The sequence below is a fragment of the Pleurodeles waltl genome, chromosome 3_1, assembly GCF_031143425.1.
Source record: "Pleurodeles waltl isolate 20211129_DDA chromosome 3_1, aPleWal1.hap1.20221129, whole genome shotgun sequence".
In the NCBI taxonomy this organism is placed as follows: domain Eukaryota; kingdom Metazoa; phylum Chordata; class Amphibia; order Caudata; family Salamandridae; genus Pleurodeles; species Pleurodeles waltl.
This window is the reverse complement of record NC_090440.1, coordinates 1,695,975,437-1,696,003,361: the sequence shown is the minus strand read 5'-3', so window position 1 is coordinate 1,696,003,361 and position 27,925 is coordinate 1,695,975,437. Positions and strand designations below refer to the sequence as shown.

At 42.2% G+C, this 27,925-nt stretch overlaps 1 protein-coding gene across 1 annotated transcript in view; it reads right to left on the bottom strand.

The window, feature by feature from the left end:
- Positions 1–27,925, bottom strand: part of NDUFA10 (NADH:ubiquinone oxidoreductase subunit A10) — a 150,727-nt gene that overhangs the window by 48,390 nt on the left and 74,412 nt on the right. The window contains exon 7 of the mRNA XM_069225506.1: positions 15,472–15,526. Within this exon, the coding sequence (XP_069081607.1) occupies positions 15,472–15,526 (55 nt within the window). The remainder of the gene's footprint in view (positions 1–15,471; positions 15,527–27,925) is intronic.

The following is a 27,925-nucleotide window of genomic DNA, read 5'->3' as shown; positions in this document are numbered from 1 at the left end:
TGTCTCAGCCAAGCCTACACTGAACTGCCTTACTTTCCCTGTGGGGATCTCATGCAGTGTACAGACCCACCCCATGAGCCTCTAATGTCTGCACTATACTTTTTTTCTTCCCACTGTGGCTCATTGGGTGGCGCTGTTTACCAGTGCCTTATATCCAGAGAAACCGGTGCTCTGACTTCTCCCTTTCACTAGCACCCGCGAATGTGAGGCCAGAAAAAGAAAACTGAAGGGGTTAGGGAGAGTATGCAGACAGGTTTGCAATGCTATATTTACCACAGACTAAAAGCCCAAGCCTTAATTTCAGAGATTTCAGAGATACAATGTCACCAAAACCTTGCACTTGAAACCATGAAGGGCTTTATATGCTGTCCTGTGCACAGCCAAGCATGACTTTGAAGCAGCACTGGGGAGCTAGACTGAGGGTGATTTATTCAATAGCCAGGCCAAAAGGCATTCATTAACATCAGTTACGAGAAGCGCCCGCAGGCCCTCACAGGGCCTATAGCTCTGGTCTCACTAAAAAGTGGTGTGCCCACAGGTGTTCCAATAATCCACATTTTATCAAATTTAAAGCAATAACAAGCAAGTCTCTGAAAGCTCTTTTCATTCCGACTACCACCTGCAAACACTATTAAAGTTCTGGTTAAACACAGTGCTCATGTGCTGTTTAGCAACCTACTATTGTTTAAGGTAGCGTTTACAAATTAAAAGGAGTTAATCTATATCTAAGCACTACCAATCTTGCAAAATTGAGAAACTGTGGACCAGAAAAATAAAACACTTGCCCAGGAGTACCCAAAGTGGTTAAGTGGTGGGGAGTCGAGGTTAGAAGCTCAGCGCTCTTATTTGGCAGCTGATAAGCCACATTCTCTCAAAAGCCTGGTGCACTGTATGCTGAGATAAGGCAGCTATGAGGAATGGTTACTTCAAATGTATTGGGAGGAGTAACTAACTAAAGGGGCATGTATGGCTGGTTAGTGAGTTTATGCAATGCACATAAATAGGCTTCTTAAAAGTGGACATGGGAAAGCGATATGGTAATGTAAATGTGTCCAAAGAAATACTGCATAGAGTAGATAGGTTGGTGAGGCTCCCTATAGCTACACAACAGCACGTCTAAAACTTTCATGCCATAAATACCTCTCTGGTCCTAAAGGTTTGTCCTTTTTGTTGGGTTGGCCTTCTCTTTCAAGTGCCCCGGATTCTCCCCCATCTCCCATACTTCTGTAATAAATCAGCTCATCTCTAGCTCTATTCCATTCCCTCCCCTCATGCCATCAGCGTTTACTTCTTTAACGCCTCTCCCAACTCTAGCTGTAAACTGTGTGTTTCTCAGGACAACACCGCCTTACTCTGTAACTCTCCCTGCCTAAGCTCACCCCCTCCAACATCACTGTCACCAAGTGTAGCCTCTTGGTCACAACCAGCTCCCTTTGCAAAATCTTTGCCATCGTAATGGTACTGTGAACGCCACAAAGAGTGTTCATCTCTGTCATAAAAGTAGTGTCAGGGGTGTTCGATGTTCGTGTGTCAGGGCATGCTGGGATTATGTTACACACTGGAAGACACTGACTGTTGCTTCCTTGTAAACGGACTATTTGGTGAACAGGCACACTTGCAACAGCGGTCTCATGGATTTGTGCTCTGGCTGCTGTCCTAAAGGAGACACCTACCGGGGTTTGTGAATCACTGATCATATCATTTGGATGTTATAGGTTTTTGGAGGTTCAATACTGGTGCAACCACCACATATTGACCTTAGGGCAAGGTGACTGCGGTGTTTACTGTAACATCTCTTTTTTCATCCTATCAGCTTTTCCATCCCTTTTCTTCTCTTCTAAATGCCCTAAAATCTCCTCTCTTCCCATCTCTCTCTGATGTTTTCCAAACCCACAGTGATACCACTTTTTCCTTAGCATATTCCATAACCACTTCTTTCTCCACGTCTCTGTACTTGTAGATTTGTGAGAATTCTTTTCTGGGACAAAATGAGGCAGAAACACATCTGCAGGCCACAAAGTAAAAATTATTCACAAGCTGATGTAGATTGTCAACGTCCCCATGCTCTCTCAAATGCCCCCACAATTTGCTAAAGGAGTCTCTAATTTCCAGCTAAGATAGGGAATGTTTTGAAAACAAAAAGGTTTTTACTTCTGACTTTTTTCTACAGGCCTCTGGGGCTTTTTGCTAGGAGATTTGTCCTACAAGTGCCGTCCGTTCCTTGTGTTTTTTCCCAGGTTTCCTTTAACACAACAGTGTAAAAACGCAGTTTTTGGGACAAGATCACACTGCATACATAATCTTTACAAGTAGATCAAGCCCTAACCAACTTTATTGGTAGACAAACATTTCTGAAGTGGGATTTCCAGGACTTCGCCTTGCAGAAGCAAAAGGGAGACAAACTTCTACTCTCTAGCCCCAGACAGAATGATCTATATGTTTTAGTTATGATACCAGAATACTGTGGACCCAATGGAGCAATATTTTTGTAAACAATATTTAGAACACAGTATTTTTGTTACTGATACTCGGAAATACAACTATTTTTTCAGGATAGACTGCCTGATAGGAGTATAGCTGTTGCAGCAGGTGTTAACCACTTATATAACTGGCCTACCGAAAGCAGCCCTGAGTTGTACATGAAATATGTAGCACAACTGTTCTGCCAGAGGTGACATTTATGTCTTAAATTGGCGGCAAAAGCCTGCCACCATCCAATGGTAACATTCAGGTTTCAATTACTGTGGTCAACCACTGGCACAGCATACTAATTCACTTTTACAGACACAAATTCCTGAAGTTTGTACCTTGATGTGTTGGGAGCATGTCGGTACTAACCATATCCATAAGCGAAGCAATGGTACTTTCCTGGCCTCCGTATCATCCACTGACATTTGATTTTTAGATCTTGTACAATTCAGTACATGCACTGTCCTTGTATCAGTGCCACAGAGCAAGCAGAGGCAGGGTAATTCACTCCCGACCTCGACATGCCTCCTAGACGGTCAGTTTGTGGTCTCCTTCAAGAGTGCTTGACACTGTTCTACAAGCCTGTATAACATCAATTGAGTCTTGGGCTTGTTGAAGATATTAGTGACAAGTCAACCAGTATCGCAGTTGACTCATAATGATAGGTCTTCCTTTCAAGCTGCTGCAAACTGTTTGTTCGAGGTGCCTAGATAGACGTCTCTAGTGTAGCAAGGATTCAAGCTTAGTGATTTTTTCACATGCTCCAAAGGGCTCTTCATTACCCAATAAAGTTTCTAGGACTGTCATTGGCCGAAATATGCCCCTCAAATGGGCTGCAGGGGTTTTCAATCCTGCTGTTAGGTATCTCAATGTCACAGATTTGATTCAACTAAATAAAAACCTTACACACTTTCAGAGATGATGCTCTGATGTAACTGGGGCTCAAATCTGGAGACCTAACCCTTATGAAAAACAAATTGTCTCCTGCTCTTTCCAGGACAGCTTGAAAAATCATGCTTTCCTGAGCAGGACATTCTAATCTAGACATGATCACAGATCACACTGGTACCCATCCCCGACTATTGCCAGGATCTCAAATGCTTTGTGGATACCAGTTTGGTTCTACAGGGAGTGCAGAATTATTAGGCAAATGAGTATTTTGACCACATCATCCTCTTTATGCATGTTGTCTTACTCCAAGCTGTATAGGCTCGAAAGCCTACTACCAATTAAGCATATTAGGTGATGTGCATCTCTGTAATGAGAAGGGGTGTGGTCTAATGACATCAACACCCTATATCAGGTGTGTATAATTATTAGGCAACTTCCTTTCCTTTGGCAAAATGGGTCAAAAGAAGGACTTGACAGGCTCCGAAAAGTCAACAATAGTGAGATATCTTGCAGAGGGATGCAGCACTCTTAAATTTGCAAAGCTTCTGAAGCGTGATCATCGAACAATCAAGCGTTTCATTCAAAATAGTCAACAGGGTCGCAAGAAGCGTGTGGAAACACCAAGGCGCAAAATAACTGCCCATGAACTGAGAAAAGTCAAGCGTGCAGCTGCCACGATGCCACTTGCCACCAGTTTGGCCATATTTCAGAGCTGCAACATCACTGGAGTGCCCAAAAGCATAAGGTGTGCAATACTCAGAGACATGGCCAAGGTAAGAAAGGCTGAAAGACGACCACCACTGAACAAGACACACAAGCTGAAACGTCAAGACTGGGCCAATAAATATCTCAAGACTGATTTTTCTAAGGTTTTATGGACTGATGAAATGAGAGTGAGTCTTGATGGGCCAGATGGATGGGCCCGTGGCTGGATTGGTAAAGGGCAGAGAGCTCCAGTCCGACTCAGACGCCAGCAAGGTGGAGGTGGAGTACTGGTTTGGGCTGGTATCATCAAAGATGAGCTTGTGGGGCCTTTTCGGGTTGAGGATGGAGTCAAGCTCAACTCCCAGTCCTACTGCCAGTTCCTGGAAGACACCTTCTTCAAGCAGTGGTACAGGAAGAAGTCTGCATCCTTCAAGAAAAACATGATTTTCATGCAGGACAATGCTCCATCACACGCGTCCAAGTACTCCACAGCGTGGCTGGCAAGAAAGGGTATAAAAGAAGGAAATCTAATGACATGGCCTCCTTGTTCACCTGATCTGAACCCCATTGAGAACCTGTGGTCCATCATCAAATGTGAGATTTACAAGGAGGGAAAACAGTACACCTCTCTGAACAGTGTCTGGGAGGCTGTGGTTGCTGCTGCACGCAATGTTGATGGTGAACAGATCAAAACACTGACAGAATCCATGGATGGCAGGCTTTTGAGTGTCCTTGCAAAGAAAGGTGGCTATATTGGTCACTGATTTGTTTTTGTTTTGTTTTTGAATGTCAGAAATGTATATTTGTGAATGTTGAGATGTTATATTGGTTTCACTGGTAATAATAAATAATTGAAATGGGTATATATTTTTTTTTTGTTAAGTTGCCTAATAATTATGCACAGTAATAGTCACCTGCACACACAGATATCCCCCTAACATAGCTAAAACTAAAAACAAACTAAAAACTACTTCCAAAAATATTCAGCTTTGATATTAATGAGTTTTTTGGGTTCATTGAGAACATGGTTGTTGTTCAATAATAAAATTAATCCTCAAAAATACAACTTGCCTAATAATTCTGCACTCCCTGTAGCTGATATGACTACCCTTTCTATTCTTTGCAAATACCTTATGCAAAAATGTTATCTTGTAAATATGTAGTATTAATTTGCCAGTACAATGTAAATCGTGTTATTGTGTAATTGCTGATTCCTATATGGAACCTCTTTGTTGATATTGTTCTCCCAAATGGCAGCTCCAACATATCAAGCATTTGTATATCTAAAATGCATCGTCTAAAACCTAATCTACACTTTCGTCTATTCTCCTAATTGATATGGTGAAGAGATAAGGCAAGTAGATTTCTTTACAGGACAAGTAGATTTCTGCACAATGTTGTCACTTAGAGAAGTAGAGTTTTTAAACAATTTCACAACACTGCCTAACCTTAATGACCAAGTTTTTCTACCTACATGAGCTGATGCTCCAACAGCATTTTAGGACTGACTTCACTCCAGAAAGAGACTGAGTGGTGAACAATAGTTAAGCTGGGCTTGACCCTTTTTGGCTTTAACATACTTGTCTTAGATGTCTTTCTTTAATAGGTTGCTACTATATGACTTATTCTGCCTTACAATGCTTGATTTTTGATAAACAGTTAGCCCTGTTTGCTGTGAGGAAATAGTTGCTTGAAAGATACTTGCCCTTCCATCTCTTCTGAGGTGTCTTTGTTTTTGTACCTTATTGTGAATTGCTTGTAAATATCTTTCACATCGGTTCAATATATGTTCGTAACAGTGTTGGGTGCTTTCCAAAGTCTGATTTGTTCGTCCTATTTGCAGGACTGGGTGCATTCTTGAAGGATAAACAGTGCTAAAGCAGCCATTTAAGAAAGGAAAAAACGAGGTTAAGAGCACCTGGGTGCAAGCAAGATCTTGTCTAAATGGATTGCTGGGTCAGACGACTTACTAAAGAAGGCAGAATACAAGAGCAAGAGAAGAGTTTTATATTAAGTCATTCAACTATGGACCATGTATTGACTTCATCCTAACCATCTGGGAAACATACTTAATATTACCAAGAAAATAATATGCTTTATGGAGCCTTTGGGCATCAGTAGAGTTTGTAATGGAAAAAGGTAAAGATGGATATGCAGAGAACTTTACTACTGGTGATATAGTAATTAATGCGTTAGGAGGTATCGGGCAATGGGACTCCTTGCCCCTCTTTTCTCAATGTATTGGGGAGCTGTGGAAGCGACATCAATAAAAGAAAACAGGCAGGAAAGGAGACACTAATTCTATATTACTATGATTATGCAGACCTGTTTGCTATCACTATTAGGGTTCAAAGGAACGATGTATGACTACTGCAAGGTACAAAGAGGAGAAGCTGCATATAGCTTTAATTCTTGCTGTAGAGAAAACCAAACCAAAGTTTTGGCTGGTGAATAAGAACAATGATAATGGAAGAAGCTAGGACTTGTAAATGTGTGTTCTCAAGAATAAATGTAGAAACAAAAAGGTCTCTCACATGCCACACAAGTAACCAGCACTCCTACTGTGAAGTTTGAGAAGTTGTTTCCATCGTAAGTGACAACCACGCCCATCTAGCAGCACAAAAATCCATTATAAGCCAAGCAAGCACGTTTTGCCTGAATCCACATATTTCTTGTCATCAGTAACAGATCATTGCTACCTAGTTGACAAATATTCTTTTTACTTCCTATATTTACAATATTTGCTGTTTTTGATTGTAGTGATATTATCCCTGTTCCTAGCATTTTGCAACAGTTGAGGGCAATGAAGACCATTTGTAGGAGATTATTAGTGAATTACTCAATGATACATTTACAAAACCTTTAACTAATACATAACCTAAGCCAGACCATCACCATGCGCCAAACTTTTCATTATACTCCCAACATTCTTCTCTGACTGGTGTTCTTTTTTGTCTCAACAGCCATTACAATACTCCTGTATTATTTTTGTCCTCATTAAGACCTACAATGGACATACCAAGGTGAAATGCCTTGGCACATGCAGGCAATTTGTTACTGGCTACTGCAACTAATACAACAGTTGGAACTGATAAATTCAGCAAACACTTGTTCTCTGCCACCTGTTTTACTGTCCATTGCTTTGTGCATACAAACTATGCATTCTGTTTGACTTATGTCTTGGTGTATTCACTATTTGTGCACTAGACTTTTATTGTATTTCTGAACCCTCAAAAGTTTAATAAAGGCTTTACATTTATTGAATAGTCTCAGTGCCGTCTATTTTAAAATGCACTTACTGGCTTAAATACGTTGCTGGTGAACCATACGTTTTTGGAAAACTACCTGAAAATCCATGCACCAATTAAGGCATGACAGTGCAAGGCCTGGCACTCTAAAGTACTTGCTGACAATATAAATGATCCATTCGCAGACAGGAAAAAGGAAGAAAAACAGAGCTCTCAATAACCTCAAGTCCCTCCTTGCAACACGCAGACAGCTTATCACATCAGCCAAAGTACAGTAATACACCAAGTAGTGAAGCCACCAACAGAAGCAGGACACTTTCAACACAATCAATTTGTGCATCAACCCCCCTGTCAGACCCACCCACTCCTCACTCCACAGAAAAGTGCAATGCCGTCGACCCCTTCTTCAGCCAAAAAATACAGATGATCCAACAGCACATTGACAACACCAAGCCTGCTTTGTCTCTTACGCCTTCTCCATCCCGTAGAATTATGCAACAGACTGACTACAAACCCTATCTCTCATGGATCTTGTCAACCAACTTAAAGCCTTTAATCAAAGCTCCTGGTCGGGTCACTCCCACCCATGTTCAGTATTGTAAATGTCTCCCTGACTCAACAAATCTTCCCACAAGCTTTCATGAGAGGCCAGATCCTGTTGCTCCTAAAGAAACCTACATTAGACACTGATGACCTTGTTGAATACCGGCCCATCACTCACCTACCGTTCATTTGCAAGATTGTTGAAAAAGTAGTCTATGTTCAACTCCAGAATCACAACAATGCTAACCATCTTCTGAACAACTACTAGTCTGGCTTCGGATCACACTGCAACCCGGAGACGCTACCTTATACATAATAGACTATGCTCTTCTGACCACAGGCGACTCTGTCTCTTAATATTGCTGGAACTCTCAGCTTCCTTTCGACAGCTGACCCTCATACACACCCTGGAGTCTCAAATGATATCCATGGAAATGTCCTTCACTGGTTCTCTTTTACCTTTCCAACCAACAGCAGTTTGTCCACCTAGGCACCTCCATGACTCACCAAATCCATTTAACGCGTTGAGTCCCCTCAGCGATTCATACTGACTCCTGGTATCTTTAATCTCCACATGGAACCATTTGGTGCTCAGCTCACAGGTAACAGCACCAAGATTCACCAATATGCCTATGATATACAACTCAACTTGAAAGTCTACTCTGCCTCAGACATCCAATGCCTCAGACACTGACTGCACATCATCCAGACCTGGATGTTTAGTGCCTACCTGAAACCCAGGCCAACCAGGATAGAATTAATGCTATTTGCCAAAAAAAACAACAATGAATAGAACAAACCGGGATCTATGTCAGGAACCGTAACAGCTTTGAACCCCAAATTTGACAGAATGTTAAAGTCACTTGTGTTCATCCTGGACCAACCTCACCCTCAAGGCACACACTGCTTTAAAAAACAAAAACGGCCTGGTACCAGCTCTCTCTTCTAAAGAAAGTGAAACCATATCCTCCAGAAAGTGACTTCAAACTGCCTTTTAAACCCTCATACATCTCTTAATGTCTGCTTCATGGCCTCCCAAACACCACACTGGCATCTCTTAACGGCTTCCTACATGCTGCAGCAAGTCTCATTCAGGGCCTGGACAAATATGATCACAGCACCACACAAATGGATGGTTCCCCATGCCATCCTGCGCCGTCTTCGAAAACAGATGCATCATTTACAAAACCATCATGACCAGCAGCCCAGCTTATCTTGCAGACAAGCTATCTCTTGTGGTTCTCAGCACATCTGCAGCTAGGTTACCATCAGTCTGCAGACCAAGAAGTGTAAAAAGAAGAAGAAAACAAGGCAACAGTGGTTGCCCATCTATGCACAAAGGATCTGGAACATTCCCATATACATCAGGACCACAACAAAATACGGCCCAAATTTAGGGAAGAGTTGAAGACTTGCCTCTCTAAAGAACAGTACATCACAATGCATTAACTATCTGCAACCCAGGTATTTCTCCTATCACGCATTGACTTTACACTGGTCTTGAACTCTCTACAGCACTCTGCAACTATTTCCTTAGGTTTGCACTATAAAATAAAAAATCTTATACACACATACCCAAAGTTTTTTGGCAGGACGGGATACCATTGCTAAGCAATTTCTTGACATAACACTCAAAAATATAATTTGCAACTAATTTCCCAATTAAACTAAATAGTAGAGAAGCAATTTGTAAAATACGTTCCTGTGCTCAACTGGGTCGAATGTATGGCATTATAACGCATGCCTTTACTACCTTTTCCACACAGCCTTTACCATGCAGATGTCTACATGGGAAGTATATGTAAGTTAAGTAAACCACCATTCCCACATACTGGCACATACATATTAAAGTTTAATTTAATGTAAACCCCCATTGTTTTAACTTTATCCTAATCTCCCTTTACCAGTACCCACCCCTAAACCCTAGTTACCCTCACCTTACCTCCCTTTAACCCTAATCCTTAAAATTATCCTTACCTCCCCTTACCACTACCCACCTCTAAAACTACCCTTACCTCTCTACCACTGCCAATGCATAAACACTAAAATTACCCTTATCTCCTCCCTTTGTCACTACCAGCACCCTAACCTTTTTATTTAAAAATTCTAATAATGAATTAATTAAAAAAAATAAAAACGTACCTGCATAGTAAAGGCATGAGAGGCTAAGGCACACTACTTACCCAAGTAGTAATAGCTGCATGATAAAGGAATTGCGTGGAAAGGACTTCATTGTAAAGGCTGTTTACCATCTGGGTCTAACTTTGAAAATTATAGAAAACTATTCCTGGTTAAACCATTAGATGGCAGGCACATATAGAAAACGTGACTTTATAACTGGTTCATACTACAGAATTATTTTTTTATTAGCTCCAAACTTCATCCATTACCAAAGTGCTGCAGCAAAATCTCCATGTAGCAAGTATCAGCACAGCTATACATTCTACCATTCAATATCAGTCACTGTTTACCAAGGCTTGTTTTGTCCCTACCTATTTATTAATGACTGTTAATGGTGTATTGAGCCTGTACTCCTCCCTGTGCTTGTCAGTGGAAGATAGGGGAGCTTGTGTCTAACGACAGATGTTGCTGGACCTCAGTTTACATTTTCTTTTCCCCCAACCTGTTTTTCTCATCGGATTGCACTGCTAGTGCAGTGCTTGTCAGGCCCCCTGACATGCCCCTCTCGAAGCCGGGCTTCTAAAGTCAGCTGATAGTGTGTCTGCAACTGGACCACACCGAGTTAGTGCAGGTTTGCGTCAAAAAGTATACTGTTGGCTAGTGCCATTCCTGGATGGCAGCCGGGCGTCATATTTAAGCTAGGACGCTAGCCGGCGGTAAGGCCCAGTTAGCGTCAAAATTATGGATGCTAACCGGATGGGGGAGGCATAGGGGAAACTGGAGGTTGTGCGTGAAAGAATGGCGCTAGTCAGGTTAGAGTAAAAAAAATGACTATCCCAATTAGAGTTATTATTTCCACGCACAACCCCCATGGACATGACTCCTGTCTAAGTAAAGAAAGAAGTCATGCCCCCCAGCCCAATGGCCATGTCCAGGGGACTTAGGTCCCCTGGGCATGGCTATTGGGCACAGTGCCATGTAGGGAGGCCCAAGTTAGGCAAGGGCACCTGTGGGCGGTTTCCATGGCTCTACCCATGGAAAAAGGCCCACAGGTCCCATAATGCCTGCCTGATCCAGGCGTTAAATAATGCTGCTAAGCACGCTTAGCGTCATTATTTTACACCCTCCTCCTCCCGTGCGTGATTTCTGCATTGGAGGATAAGTAAGGCACTAGGGCCTCTGAGTCATTTTTTGCCCAGGAACACTTACCTTGCATCTCATTGACGCAAGGTAGTTTTCCGCAGGCAAAAAATGACTATCTCCAATATTTTGGCGCTAGACATGTCTAGCGTCAAAATATAAATATGGAGTTAAGTTTGCGCTGGATGTGTAAAAAATAAAATGACGCAAATCCGGGGCAAACAGAGTATAAATATGCCCCTAAATGTTCTGATGAACACTAGGTCCCTGGTTAAGCACCATTTTTAATTTTCAGTTTTCTTGGCGGCATACCAAGCCTACCTGGTTTTCATCACAGAAACGTGGGCCGATGACGACTCTGGCTCAGAACTTATCACAGCGGTTCCCAAAGACTATGCAGTCGATCGTCTCAGCAGACCCAGCAAATGGGTGGAGGGTTGGCAGTCCTCTACTGAGACCACGTCCTGGCTATTTTTACACGCGCACCTGTAAACAGGCTGGAAGTGCTGTTGTGTAATACTGAACTTGTCAAGACTCAGTCATTTAATGGAAATATTTACCCTCCTCCAGGGCCTAGAGCAGTTTTTATGGACAAGATCAGCTCGCTCTTGGAATCACCCATTTTAAAATCTGATTTCACTGTAACTGGCGACTTCAACTTTGATTTGGAAAACAAGCTAGATCCTGAATCAGAACACCTTATAGAGACTTTTCACCCACCTTGGACTCTCTCAGTTAGTTAATGGTCCTACTCATCAAGCTGGACATACGCTCTGGATATTTACAAACAATCCTGCTATTGTAAGCCCTATTTCTTTACCTTTGACTTGGTTGGATCACCATGCTGTTATCTGGGAGGTAACGTTAGGCCAAGCCTGGCATAAGATACAAGCCACTGAATTAAATACCTTACTAATTACTTCGCAACCTGAAACTTCACATTATCCAGATCAGATTGTGGATGACTATTCTAGCTGGGTTAGCTCCGCCCTCAATGTTATTGCACCTGCCAAAGTTAGGATCGATAAACTAAAAGGCCGTCTCAGTGGTTTGATGAGACACTTAGGGCTTCAAACAAGGATGTCAGAGGCAGAAGCATAAAAGGCGTAAAAGGTAGGATTAGAAAGAAAGAGAAAAATACAAAACTTTGTTTAGTGGAATATAAAAAGTTCTTTTGGTGCTAAATCAGAATTACACACACAGAAAATTAAATACTGAGTGATTCTAATAGGACTATTTTTTAAAGAGATAAGATACTTGACCTCACCACCACTAAGTAATTTAGCAGCAGATAGCCAGGACTTCTGTGACTCACAGGCCTGCTTTTTCCAGGAGGAAAGTAGTGACCATTTTTAATACATTTTCTGCCAATGGCTCCGGTTGCCATATTAATAACCAGTCATCAGAGGTGATTTCTGAAAACTGAAGGCCTTAAGCACTTTACGTGGTTAAGCTTTTTACTGCTATGTTCAAGACAGGTTTCTTTCCCACTCGCTGGAAGTCAGCTTCAGTCCTCCCTTAATTAAAAAATAACTAGTTTAAATGTGAAGGATCTGAATAATTATCGTCCAATCTCTCTGCTTCCATATCCAGCCAAACTGGCTGAGAAATTAATGAATAAGCAACTTGCCTCTTTCGTAGATAAGAACCATCTCCTTAACGGTACTCAGTTTGGCTTTAGGCATGGTAATAGCATAGAATCCGTGTGAATGGTGGCGACTGAGGAAATCAGAGCAGCATTGGATGGGGTGGAAATACCGCTCTCATCCTGTTAGATCTCTCAGCAGCTTTTCAATACGATCAACAATGATCTTTTGGTTGACCTTATTTGTAGTTTTGGGATGATGGCCAGGCACTAGTCTCACGGCAGTCATTCCTCTGAACGACAACAATCAGTGCCCCTAAGAGAGTTCATTTCAGAACCTTACTCTCTATCTTGTGAAGTTCTGCATGGATCGTCGTTGAGCCAAACGCTGTTCAACCTGTATGTAACACCGTTGACTGCACTCATTAAATCATCAGGTTTATCATTAGCACTGTATGCAGATAGTGGTCTCACTTTAAAAAAATGATGTCCACTTAAGTGACCTATTAAGGAACTGCATGAGTTCAGTTAGTAAATGGAACGACTGCAATTGTCTGAATCTGAAATCCTCAAAGACTGAGTTTATTTGTTTCGGAAATAACATGTTTTTTTGGTCCCCAGTGTGGTAGCCATTGAATCTGGGAACACTTCCTACACCCACCTCGAAGGTTAAAAATCTTAGGGTGCTATTGAATAACGGAGTGAAATACAAAAGTCAAGTGAATGAGGTCATCTCGTCCTCCTCCTATGCTCTTAGAATTACTAAAAAAAACAATCAAAACAACCAAAAAATTATACCCTTCGATCTGTGGTCATCGCACTTGGTATGGCATGGATAGATTACAGTAACGGTCTTTATTCAGATCTACCCAAGGGTTCCTTAAAAAACTACAAAATCTTCAAAATACTGCTGCGCAGTTCCTCCTGAAAATCCCTAAATTTAATTTGGCAAAAGCGGGCATAAGTAAATTGCACTGGCTGCCAGTTAAACAATGTGTCATCTTCAAGGCTTTATGCACGGCCTAGAAGATCCTTCCTGGGCAAGGCCCTACCTATTTCAAGAAGAATCAGAGGTGGTACATGCCCAGCAAGACTCTGCGCTCTAGTTCTGCCCTGTATTTGGTGGTGCCATCTTTCAAATGTTCATCCTGGGGTGGCAGAAGTTTCTTTAGATCCACAGCTTTACATTAGAACCGTCTCCCTTATAACCTAAAAACAGCTGCATCCCTCTCCATATTTAGGAAATCTTTGAAAACCTGGCTCTTTGTCCAGCTATCCGACATCTGAGCTCCACTTCTCCCTATCTCGCACAGCACCAAGGCACCTCTGGGCAATCGTTGTGCTTAATAAAACTCTTCATTCTTTTATTCAAGACAAAGCATGCCACTGACTTTACATGCAGTGGGAGAGAGAAAAATCACCAATAGCCTCGTCAAATTGTGGTATATTAGTCCAAGAATGCTTGTTGGGCAGAAGGAGTGATTCCTAGGATATTAGGGACACCACACTTTAGCATTAATTGCTAGTCTATCGCCATAACTATGACAGACACTCACTGTGGTAACAACAACATAAAAGGTGACAGATTACCTTCTATTAGGTGACTGATTCACTGCCATTTATGGCACAGATACCCCTGGGCCTTGGCAGACCCAATAGTAAAGCTGGCGTAATCACCACCAGAGGTTTATCCTCCATCTAGGAAACTCTAAATAGAACAATGACACTGCAGGGTTTGGAATGACAATGCACCATTTTTGGTGAATTTACCTTTTACTGCATTCCTCTAAATAATGCCTTTGTCCATTAATGATTTAAAGAAGCCATTCTGGCCAGTAACTATGAGGACAAAGAAGCCACCTGCATTACTAAATCGGAAAAGGTCCTTCCACTAGATGCATTTATTAGAATGGCTTTGCCTGTACATAGTAACTTCTTCATTTTTGCATTTACAAAATTGCCACAAGCATTCTGATCTGAAATGCAGGGCTTCTTTCAATTTTTGCTACTCAAACTTAAAAGAGGTAATTCCTGCAAAGTGATCTTGCTAAAGCTTCAGTTTCTGCACTATATGAAAGTATTTTTTAACCTAGGCGCTGCTACTTGGTCAACATGGGGTTCCGAGTGAGAGGTGCCTGCACCAGCTCATTAGAGATGCAATGGGGAATAAAAGGTATTTAAGCTCTTCCCAATTATGGAGAGGTAGAGGGACAAATGCAAGCCATGGTGCCGGACAGTCTACGGACCTGAAGAACATTAGGTCTGCAATAAGTATGCAGTGTGGATATAAATGGGAAACAAGACAGCATAACAACACATGATATGGTTGATTAAGGATATGGGATGAGATTAGGGTTTATATTTTATTCATTTTAATAATATTCATTATCAGTTATAGGGATAATTCAAATACACTTGAAATACATATCAGATTAGCACACAAACACTAATTATAAAATACCTGGGGTTGCGTGTGAACTGATTCAGGAGATACCAGGTACAGCTCCTCATCTATACTCTGTTAGAGCTTCTCTGAGGTTTGTTGAATTCCTAACACCCCTAATATTCCTGGAGGAGTTTAGCCTAAAGAAGGGGTGGAAAATACCAGTCCGACTTGCTTTTCTTCGCAGATTGCAAGGCTTTGCAATGCTTCTGCGAGCTAGGAAATATAGCCAAGAACCGCCCCACAAAAGTGAAGATTCAAAACAAGCTAACTCGGAAGGCATAGACAAGGTTAAGATAATGTCCTACCACAGATGATTTTCTTACCTTCTCAATATCCTGGGCTTCCTCGCCAGTGTACTGCAAAACTTCACTAGTTTCACTGGAAAGACACATGAAAAGAAACGTGATGAATTCAGTTGGCAAACAGAAAATTTATAATAGAATGAAAACATTGCAAAGGCTCACTGACTCAGTACTACAGATTACGTTTGGTTTACCTCCATCTATGTGAAATTGTGCAAGTCAACCACTGTAATAAGTTTTTTTTTTTACTTGAAATGTGTTTATTAAAGATGTTTTCATAAAACAATACAAAACATGATCATCAATGCTGGGACCTCACCATGTTTATACATTGCAACAAAATATCACAATTGTAAGTAGTAGAAAAAAGATGTCACAATATCATGAGAGCCAGTAGAGTGATAGGATACCCTACTAGGGCGTAACATAGGCAGATATGCATATCATAAACCTAGGAACATTAAAACAAAAGATAGAACTGGTGCAATTTAGAGAAGTGTCCTAGAGGACCCCAAGGCTGGGACATCGCCTCAGGGCAGCACACCAGTGAGCCTCCCTGGTACTGGGGGTGAAAGAGCTGTGCAGCAACTGGCCAGTGCGCTAGTCAAAAAGCTGTTGGGTGGTGTGAACCAGGTGTGCTCAAGGCAAGAGAAATAGTCAATGAGTGGCTGCCAAATACAAGCAAATTTTGTGCCATTCTGGACCAGCTTATGGTACAGACGTTCCCTGTAATAACTTCTGAACTGGTACTCCTGAGTTCTCCTCTTCAGACTGACGGAAGTCCTTACTGATGACCATAAGACAGGGACATCGCTTGCATCACATACGAAAAAATATGTGCCTGGGTGTCTTTCTGTCACACAAGCTCTGTTCACTTACACATCATACACCTTCTCACACCAAGTGTCTCGAAACGAGTGTCCAGTACGGCTCTGTTATTTGCAGTAACTTTGCACACATCGGAATTATTAGTTGTGGAGATTTTATCACACCCAACTGCAATGAAATCTAACTGCCCCAGGTAAATGTTAGCAGCTCAACGCTGTCACGAAAATTTGCATGCAACGCCCCATTATGGAAAACACTTGTAATAGGAGATAATTATAGTATGCGGTAAAATCCAAATATCGCTATTTCAATTTTTATCATGTGCAATAATTATCATAATGACCATGCGAGCACTCGTAATGAAACCCCAAGTCCTTTTCCCCTGTGTACAGCTGTAGAGAATGGACAGGGAGGAGAGTTTGAAGTGAGTCTAAGTGTTCAGAAATTGGTCCAAGGACTTACTTAGTTAAAGTCATTATTATTCAACCTAGCCAACATATTTTGAAAAAGAAAACGGGCTATCTTAGCTTTAGTGCTGGCATTCACACACAACAGCATGGGGTCTGAAAAATGTTTTCGTAGTAGGTCACATGCATGTGCCACCTACAAGGGGACATGATGGCGAAAAACACTGAGGATTCCTTGCCTCTCTACGCAAGAACATGACTGCAATCCCAAGGAGAAAGAGTGGCACCTCTATTGCATTTGGGGTGAGAGAAGCACAAAACAACCAAATGATTCCTTAGAAACTAGAACAAGACACCCCTGAGGAAGCAAAAAGCCATCTAAAGAATAAATGTCCTTTGGATTTTCAAGATACACAAGAATTGAGCTTTCTGACAATGTCAATTCTGAACGAAGTTAAAAGGTTTATGAAAATGCAGAGGATCCTTCTCAAGACAATGTTTTTGTAGGGTTATAATCTTTGCAAGAAAAGCTTGAACTCGGAAGTAATGTCCACAGGTTTGGCGAGGGGACTAGTGGAGGTGACAGTACAAATTTTTCTGAGCAGTTTAAAAGGACTTCCGCCAAATATACTTTGGGAAATGGTTCCTAATTAACACCAAACAAAGTCCAACTCAAAACTAGCAGTGATAGGCTTTTACAATTGAAAAGAATTGGGGCTTCGGCAATATGTCAGAACTTCATCTAGGTTTCTCACTGGTTGTACTAGTTCAGGGCATATATTTAATATCCGGGACAAAAGTACGATTCAAAATAATGATATGGCCAGAAATAAAAGAATTTCAAAATGGAATGGATGTAAATTAAGATGACCAGTAATCCCCATGTCTGCTCATTGACACCATCCAGCTAAAATGCGTCTGTTGGAGCCATGATGGTTTTGATACTCAAGACCAACTGATTGTCATAAGCATTCACTTAGAAATGCCCTTTCAAAGAGTGGAGTAATCTACCAACGGGCAATCAATACAAATTAAAGAAAAGGAGAGCCCTGTAAGATTCCCTCTATTCCGCTAAAGTGACCAATTCAGAAGCTTGCTCAAGGATGGAGGTAGAAAATCCATGAAACGATAATTACAGTAATGCTCATGCAGGGGTAAAAGAGGATTATTGAGAAGAGAAAGAGATGAATAGTTATCCTGGGGCTATAAATATATATTGAGGAAAGATACAATTGACGTGCCTGTAACAAATGAGTTAAAGCTTGTTGTGTTGTAGATGCAGACGTGTAGCTTTTATAAAAAGGCATATATGGTGGTATGTGTTGGGGCTGACCTTGCTGTACATTAATGTGACTACTGAAAGCAGAGAGAGTATTTGAATGTATGATAGCAGTTTAAGGCATAGAAGAGTACCCTGTACAATATGAAACTAAACTTTCAGCCTTTAAAAACTATGTGTATTTAATCGTCATGTACCTTTCTGTACGTCACGGAAACAAGCAAAAAATGATTAGTTTTTTCGCCCCCACAGGGAGCACTGGCTAGCTTTCGCAGTGGCCCAGCAACTACTAATGGCCTTGCTTTGTTTCGTATGAGAGAAGTTGGAAGATACAATAGCGGCAGCTTCTGTGTCCTTCCTGAAATATGAATGAGAGTATTGTTCATCGTCAAGTGTGTAACTGAAAGAAGACTCTAGACCCCTTTGTGCTGCATAGACTACCATGTAAGAAAAGGGTATACACAATTCTGGTAATTGTACGGGGCAAAGGCAGTCAGACCAGTTGCTATAAGGATGCAGAGAAACAAACCTTGGACTTCAGGTCGTTTGGTATAAAGGTATGTGGGATGCTAAATGACTCAACATAGATATTAAAAGAAATATGCTGTAAATCAGGCTGTTCATAACTCAATGAAATAGGACTGGAGTGTACTTAGGGTTCACTCATTCATTTTGCTCGCTGAGTTATTAATCATAGCAATATTTGCCATATTGTTTGTAAGGGAATAGTTCAGAACATATCAACTAGTTGTAAAATACTGATACTTCTATGTGCGTACATTTCAGGGTGGGGATAAGCATTTCACACACAGATAAAGAGATTCTCAGACAAATTTGTCAAACTCCTAACATCCTTCCTCACATGAGCAAAATTCAGTAAGAGTAAGAGACCAAGGTGATCAACTCACTTCATTTCTTCGTAGACACTGCTTTTAGTCCTGAACTTTTCACCTATAAAATCACTGCAATCAAACCAACACCACAACATCCAGAATATGTTAGGCTGACACAAAAATCCTTGACTGGAAACTGTGTTCACAATTCTATGTATATATTAGAGATGCCTGTCAGTTTTCCTTTTCTCTGAAAATGTTACAACTTCCTTTGTGCCTTCCAGCATTTGTTGCAGAGAGACATGGAAGATACATTTCAGTTTAAGTTTCTGCTATGCTGGGGGCATGGACGGACAATATGCCTGACCGGATGCTCCAAGCCTGAGCTCCGCCGCCCTAAACTGAAATACTGCACAATCCTTCCAGCAGTAACGCAATAACTACATCCACTGACTCCCCGTAGAGAATCATTTTCTCCTGAGCCGCATTTGTGAGCAGCGAGCAGGTAAAGTACGTAATAACACTCTGGGACCGGAGCGATCAAGGGCTGCAACGGAGGTGAGGTGGCTCGGCACACGGGACTGTGGGGCCCAGAGCCCTGAAAGGTTTCTACCTGTCGGGGAAAACTAGCAGAGGCGGAGCAGAAGCGCCAAGAGGTGAGGAGGTGGAATGGAAAGAGAGTGGCCCCGGTGAGCAGAGCGGCGTACAGTAGGGAAGCTGAGTAACTGTGCTGCACAACTTAGGCCGCCCTGTACGTAAAGTCCCCAATGTTCGCAGTGGAAAGGGACGATATGGCACTGGCGATGCGTCCCCCTGTAGGGGCCCTGCGAGAGCTTCGATTGTGCGTATTTAACTACCGCGATGGAGACTGTACACTCGAAGCTGCTAGAGAAGCAGGGGCCCTGAAATTTGAAAACTACGATTATACGAGGAAAGTACAAAATCAGAGGACGTCGTATGTATAAGTTAAGCAAAAATCAGAACAATGAGGATCCCATACATGCTACTCTTTCTGGCGAGACTTTCAGTGGTGGCACACGAAAAAACTAACTTCTTTGATACGGCAGATGAGGCGTGGGCATGGCTTACGCGTTGGGATAAAGTACCTTCGGGGTCTCGGGGCACCTCAAACCTGGGCCTGAGACAAAGAGTTGGATGAAGAAGAGTAAATAAATGGAGAATATCCCGGGAGACTCTACAGCAGAGACCGAAGACTTAAAAGGAATGAGGTACAGAAAGATGGCATGATTGCGGAGGCGCAAATGGAAGAAGAGGACAAAGCACATGCCCACAGTCAAGAGGAAGAAGTGGACATAGTATGTCCTACTCTGGGACTTGCTGACCACGAGAACGGTAGCTAAACCCATGAGGACTCACAGACGTCCCACCGCACTATGGTAATAGTAATAATAAAAAGCTGGGTGATGGGGAGACCTCGTATGTAAGATGAGGAGGAAGAAAAAACTTATGAACCTACTATATCAAAAATGGAGGTTCAAGGGATAGCAGCAGGAACTCATGACACATGGGGAATAGCCGGACTGAGCTACTGCTGGGCCTAAGACTTTAAGAGTTGGATTAGGGCAGCCTAGGTGAGACCTGGTGTGACCACTCGCCCTGGGCCTTCCAAGGGAGAGGAACCACTGGCATTACTTGCCTCTGCACCTTGATGAAACAAGATTGGAACATTAGTTAGGACATAAGTACATTATGAGTGGGGGAAGGGTGGGCTAACCTGAATAAAGGTTATCCAAGATTGTGGATGACAGTGATGGTTATAGTTACAGTTATCGCATGATGGCCCGGGGTGGGAAGGGACAGGTTGATTGCAGTTGTATGTTGTTCATATATTATTTGGTACAGGGTACACCTTGATATTGTGAAAGGTATGGGTAAGTGGGACCATTTGGTAAGTCGATATGCCCCCAATGGTGGTCAAGAATATCTCAGAAGGGACAATGACAAATTTGAACCCACTATGTGGCCCAACACTATAGGATTGTGACATGGAATGAGTGGTGAGCAACCAAGTGAAGAGATACAGGATATACTCTTGTTTGAAGCGTACAAGGGTAGGCATTGCGTGTCTCTAGGAGACCCACCACACAGACAGTTAGGCTGACAAGCTAAGGAAGAAATGGAGAGGGCAGCTGTATGCATCCACTTACTCCTTGTATGCAAGAGGGGTGGTGGTGAGGGTACGACCATGGATCCCCTTCTGGAAGATTTATGTTGAGGCCAACACACAGGGGAGATATTTATTGCTGCAGGGAGCATTGGACGGCACTGACATGACTATCCTTAATACCTACGGCCCCAATGTTGATGATGGAGCATTCTTTCCCTGGATACAAACCCTACTGACAGAAAACATGATGGACACACTACTGTGGGTAGAAGACTAACTGTGTCATGGACGTCAACATGGACCAACAGCCCCTATGACCCACTAGCAAGACTAGAATGGTACCCTCCTTATCCGATATCATGATTAACCATGGGATGTGTAGATATCTGGCAGGCGAAATACCCACAGCATAAAGAATACTCATGTTATTCAGCTATACAGGACACCTACAGTAGGCTAGACAGAGCCCTGGGCACTGCAGGCCTGAGGACATAAATACAAAAAGTGAGCAGCATGGGCTAGATATCTCTCAGACCACTCCCCGCTAATGCTGGAATGGAATGGTCAGAGACACAGCTCCTGAGGGAGGTGCTGACGTATGCACCCTGAGGTATTGCTGTACATACTGTTTCAGCACGCTCCGAGTGAATAGATCACAGACTACTTGGAAAACAATTGGGGTACAACAACTAGCAGGGGTATGGAATGGGAGGTGCTAAAAGCCGTCCTCAGAGGAGAATTTATAAGTGGTGTCTATGGAGTACGCCGCTGACTAGCAGAAGTGCATATGAGGGAGAGGGAGACCAGGATGAGGAAGGTCATGTGGTTAGCATTAAGAGACGGCTGGAGGACGCACAGGATAGGCTGGGAAAGTTTACCAGACAGGAGTACCGACAACCCAAAATGCTACCATGGCTACTCAGAAGAGCGACAGAGTCCCTATAATGACGTTGCACCGCCCAGACAGGTTAGAAGCCACCACTCAAAGGCTAATAAACGACACACTGCAGACACACCTACAGAAATTATGTACAGGGGAGAGGAGGCGAATCACGCTATGATAACTGACTACTTGACGAATGCAGGAACGTTAGGCTGACAATGGTGGTGGGAACACTGGTACATGAGGATCAGTGTGGATTTATGCAGGAACGGAGTACAGCTGATAATCTGTGTAGGCTTATAATGCACATGGTGCAGGGTGGTTACCAAGATTTAGCACTCATTTCAGTGGACATCACAAAGGCATTTAACACAGTGGAATGGATCTACCTCCACCAGGTGCTGCGGTACATGGGGTTTGGTCTAAACTTCAGGCAATGGGTAGACGGACTGTACACATCACCCCGAGAGTGCGCAGTGGAGGAATAGTGTCAGAAGACTGGGGGGGGTACGTAGAGGTACCTTTTTTGTTTGCCTTTGCAGTTGAACCGCTTGTGGCACGACTCAGGAAGACTATTGGAACAGAGGGGATACTGTTGGGGGACACAACGCATCTCATATCACTGTATGTGGATAACGTGCTGTTCTATTTCCGACACCCACTGGACTTCGTGACACAGTTACTGCAGTACCTACACAAGTTTGGTGAGGTGTTGGGCCCCAAATCAATAGAAGTTACTGTTATACCCATTGGGGGGCATTGGAAGGGATACCAAAAAAGCAACTTGCCTCCATTAGGCTTACGTTGGGGGGGGGGGGGGGGGGGGGGGTTGGGGGGGGGGGGTCGGTACCTTTGTTTCATGGTGGGACATGGCCCAGAGGATCAGAAATGCAACAGTATTGACCCACGTACGAGATCAGTCCAATTCTGGAACACACTGCTGCTGTCCACCTTGGGAAGGGTGGCAGTGGCAAAAATGGTGTTCCTCCCCAGGTGCCTCTACACCCTCAAATACGTCATGTACAAGTTACCCTGTGGATTGTTCCACTAAAAAGCCTCCTTATGTCTCTGGTGTGGGTGGAGAAAAGAAAGTCGGGTAGCGTTGCCCCAGCACAAGAGGGAAGTGCTGAATGGAGGACTAGCTCTTCCAGAATTGGAGCTATATTACTATGCCACCAAGTAACAATATGTCCCACTATAGCTGCCTGAGGCGGATAGTGCAGAGAAACAGCTATTCCTGGGTACACACGGAGCATACTCATTGATCGAATTACTTGTATGCAGGAAGAGGATCCCACAGGACATCCCATGCCCAATCCAACAAGCTGGCGAGATATGGGAGCAGGTGATAACCAGGGTGTTTAAGAAACCATAATTCACTAGAGAGCTGAACTTTTCAACACTGCTTCCATTCCAACACGTAAATAAGATTATGTCCATGGCAAAATGGAGAGGGGGAGATGCCTGAAACTGGGCGACTTCTATTCGGGGGACAAGATCCTAACATTTGTGGAAGCGAGAGAGAAGTTTGGTCTGGGAGAAGGGCAATTCCTTCAATATGCTAAGCTGAGGGATATAGCACTTGAGATTTGGACGGACTTCCCAAAAGCCCTGAGAGTCACAACTATGTTACAGATGCTATTGACGCCAGGCGAGACGAGGCATATAGCCACTCATACAGGGCACTACAAGCAAGACAGGGAAGCAAAGCAAAGCCACCAATAGCCAGACAGGCATGGGCCTAGCAGTACAGCCCATGGACGCAGACTAGAGTGTATCATGCAAGTTGGTATAAAAGGTATCTTGTGATGCAAGGTTCAAAATGACTCACTTTAACTTCCTCCACCGTACTTACCCAACACTGATTAAACTACACAGAATGTACCCAAATAGAGGGGCGATATGCCCTAGGTGTGATACTGAAGGGGCCTTCTTTCTACATATGGCCTGGGAGTGCCTGGCAGTGCATCTGTATTAGTTTAGGGTGTCGTAGACACTGAGACTGGTGACAATGACTATATTTGAAACAAACCCGCAGACATGTTTGCTGGGTATGATAGCACGATCTAAGAATGGGAAAAAGTGCTGGAAATTCCTACAACTAGCACTGACCCTGGCAAAAAGGAAGGTGGCCATGGGCTGGTGGGGACACGGACACCATTTACTAGACTGTGGCACAGGGATGTCTAAGGGTGGTATAAGGCTGAAGAAATGGCTGAAGAAATACATATGAAACAATCCTGCAGGGATGACAAGCTAGAAGAAGATTTGGAGACGTGGACTACCATGATGGAGGAAATGCTAGCACACAGGCCGAGAAATGGGGAAAGGGCGTGAACCACACAAGACACGGTCGTGTCTAACACACAACTGCACGCTATGGGCAATAAGCAACCAGATATGAGTGATTCTGCCACAAACTGATGGCCACGAGATGAATAGCAGTATGGGGTTATAGATGGGATAATATAATGTGAGGCGGAAACCACTGGGAAGGCAACATTTACATGGAAGAACCAAGAATACCACCGTATGATCCACATACGATTATTGCAAAGGGGCAATGAACCTGTCCCAGTTGCGGGGAGGAGGGGTATTGTTTTTCTTCATTATTAAGATTTTGTTAACTGTTCATGAAGTACACTACAAACACATTGGATGACAGACAGATATATATGTGTTAGTTGTGGGCACATGCTCAAACATACACCCAAGGATGGGTACTGTACATTAAATGCTTAATAGAAAGAATTTACAAAAAAAAAAGTGTCTGCTTTACTAAGCATTTTCTCCCATACCTGCAATTCCTCTGGTGCAGAGGAAGAATCGTCATGACCTTGTCCTACCCATCCTAATTACTGGGAATGGCTGAGAAGGGTGTGGTACAGAGGCCTCTCTATGAGTGCCTTGATTCATCGATCACTCTCAGTGGACCTTGTGTCCCAATCAGGAGGTTGGGGTCAGCCCCCCAAACTTCAGGGCTTACACCAAGTGGAGACTGATCACAGCTACCGTTCTTTTTGGCATCCACCAGAGGTAATAGACGTGATTCTTTTAGCGATGTTTGACCTTTCCTTCAGACCTACCTTCTGAGAAGGATACTGCTTGGAAATCTATTCAGAGTTGAGAAATCTGCAGACAGACGTATCCATCAGAAATGTTTGTTTTGCTCTTGTATAACAAGTATGAATGCATATAATAATAGAGCAACACCTGCTATAGAAATGGCCTTGCCTTGATGTGGATGTGGAAATGCACCAATAAGCAGTTTTGTCTGATTAATGGTTTTAGTGCCACCAATGTAATACATCAGGGCTATCTGAACATTAAGTATATTCCAAGACTTCTCTGCTCCATTTTCTGAAATAGTAAAAACACGTGTGGCAGTTAAATTGATTGATGTGGAAAGGGAACACTAATTTAGGAGGGATGCATATGTATAAATATGCCACCTTCTCCGATTCATCCTGTAACTTATTGAATTTGTACAATTTTTTATGGCTACTAAGAATACCACCATTCTTCATTAGTATGCATGAATAGGATGGGTTGAAAGGTGGCCCCATTAATTAAGTAAGAATGCTGAAGCCCAGATTGGTGCTGCAAGTAGAGACCAAACAGTACCACAGGTGTTAGAGAACAAAGTTCTCAAAGGGCCTGCACAAGTCCACATCCCTATAACAGTAGCCTAATATGTCACTGGCAATATAATGTACAAGTACATGACGTGGCAAAAGCGACCTGTCAATTATTGTAAGCGTTTAGATGAAAGTATCTAATGAAGTCCACACCTAAAGCTGTTTACTACATACAAGTGGAATAGCTCTACATATTTACTTTTAAAAATGAGATTCTATGACGGAAAGCATAGTTTATTGTATACTTTCTTGCAGGTTTCCAACTATTTTGTTCAATTTTAAAACAGTAATTTAATTATTTAAACGTCAATGTTCAAACAATACAATCTTTTTCAGGTAATATATATGTATATATAATGGGTTTTCCAATCTATTTGCGTTATGATTAAAAATAGTCAGTTGGTCTATTATATATTCTTTTGATATTCGTGATTTTTGATAATCGTGACATTTCGCCATTTGATTAACTGAAAACAATGTACATTGCTGTATCTTTGCATGAACTTAAAGATACTGTTGATAATAATTTGGGAACTAAGACAAATTTATAATCTATTTCGTGCCGTTTGGAATTTACTAATTTACAGGAAATACCCTCTTCTTCAAAGAATATTTTTTCTCTGAAATCTTATGGTAAATAATTACGTATTGGATGTGCTTTTTAATTAATGAATATATTTTTTAAATCATCAGTAAGCTTTTTATTTAAATATATTAACAGCATTTTCATTTTTCAACACTATGTACAGTGCATTTTTCACATCCCAGAGGAAACCTGAGAGGGCTTCTGTGAAACAGATATTGGCCCGCTGCAAAATGAGATACTGAAATACAAAAAGTTCATTAGTATTTACTGAAGGACTTAGGTCCAGACCAGATAGATATACTTAAAAAAAAAAAAAAATGGATTCAAACTACAGAAATTTCTGATTCACTGGATTGAAATTGATCTGAAAGAAAAGCAACATAACATTACACAAGGCAAAAGAACTGTCACTGTTGTGAAGAAAGCTATTACCTGACACAATATTATTTTCTTCTGATAATTGGACCTTTTTTAAGAGACATATAGATTTGCGTGTCTGTGTAAAATAATTTCTTTATTTTGACCTCTGCATACACACAAATAAAATGTACATAATTATAATTTAAGCACTGACTGGAATTTCACTCTCTAAATTCATGTACTGGTTGTACATTTTATCCTTGTGGTGCTGAAAAATACACTTTGTGAGATGTATCACGTAAGCACTTCAATGAATGTTCTAATTAGAGAAATCTAGCAATTTTAAAAATGTAAGCCTACTGTCTTTTTTGTTATAGCTGCCAAATGAACCACTGCGGAAGTAGCAGACAATCATTCACTACTTTTACCGTCAGGCTTGTTGTTACTGGACATCTCCCGAGGCTAGAGTAAAGGGGACTTGATGTAGGCATGCATTTTGCTTGCAGTTTCAATCAGAAAATACAACCACCTGAGCTAGATGTGTGGGTTTACCAAAACCATAACTGAAGAGCACTAATTGAGATACACATTTACACCTTATCATATGCAGTTAAGGTTTAAAAGTGTATGTTAATTGTCCTGCAGTGGTTCTTGCCTCTGATGCACAAATGCATTCATTCAAAAAGACATAAAGGAGAACACTCCCTGAACTACGATCCTCAAGATGACATTCACGGGCACCAGGGAAGGGAGAACCAGAATGTAACCTCCTTTCTGGGGAAGCTCAGCACACAAGGACTGGTGAGCAACAATGGGAACAAAGGAGGGAGGAAAAGAGAACCGAAGAAATGGGATGACAGCCAGTACTGGCGGAGGCCTACTTTCTAAAACCAAACAGTATCATTGCAGGAGTGCTGACATGTTGCGTGATCAATGTGACAGGCTGTGATCCTTCACTAACTTAACGGACTGCACAGCGAAAGGGGAAAAGTTGAAATCACAGCAGGACAAGCAAGAGCCCAGCTAACCGTGTTGACTGAACATGGAACACATTTGACAGAGTCAAAGAATGTAGGAACTCTGGAAAATTAACAGCTTTCTACCTGGGGGGAATCTAAAGGGGGCAAACTCCGGGCATGCCACCCTTCACCACTGAACAAAAGCTCTGCACTGACAGCTCAGACCTCAGTAGAAACCGGTGTCAATAAAGCCAGATGGAGGACCTGGGATCTTGCACGAAAGATGAGGAGTCTGCAAAGCAGCTCCAAGAAGCGCAGAGTCTTGATATTTGCAGATCAGAAGACAAATTAATCCCTAATATGCAATAAGCAAAAGAATTCACACCACTTTCTTTAATGTCAGGCTACATTATCATGAGCCAAAGAGGAGGTACTAAACAATTTAAAATGCACAAACTTCCCATCAACACCATTTGATGATCTAATATAGTTGTTCTACTTGTGAAATATGCAAAGATAATGTAACCCAAATGACATAAGGCAGTTTAATACAGGCCTGCATCTCAGTAGTCAC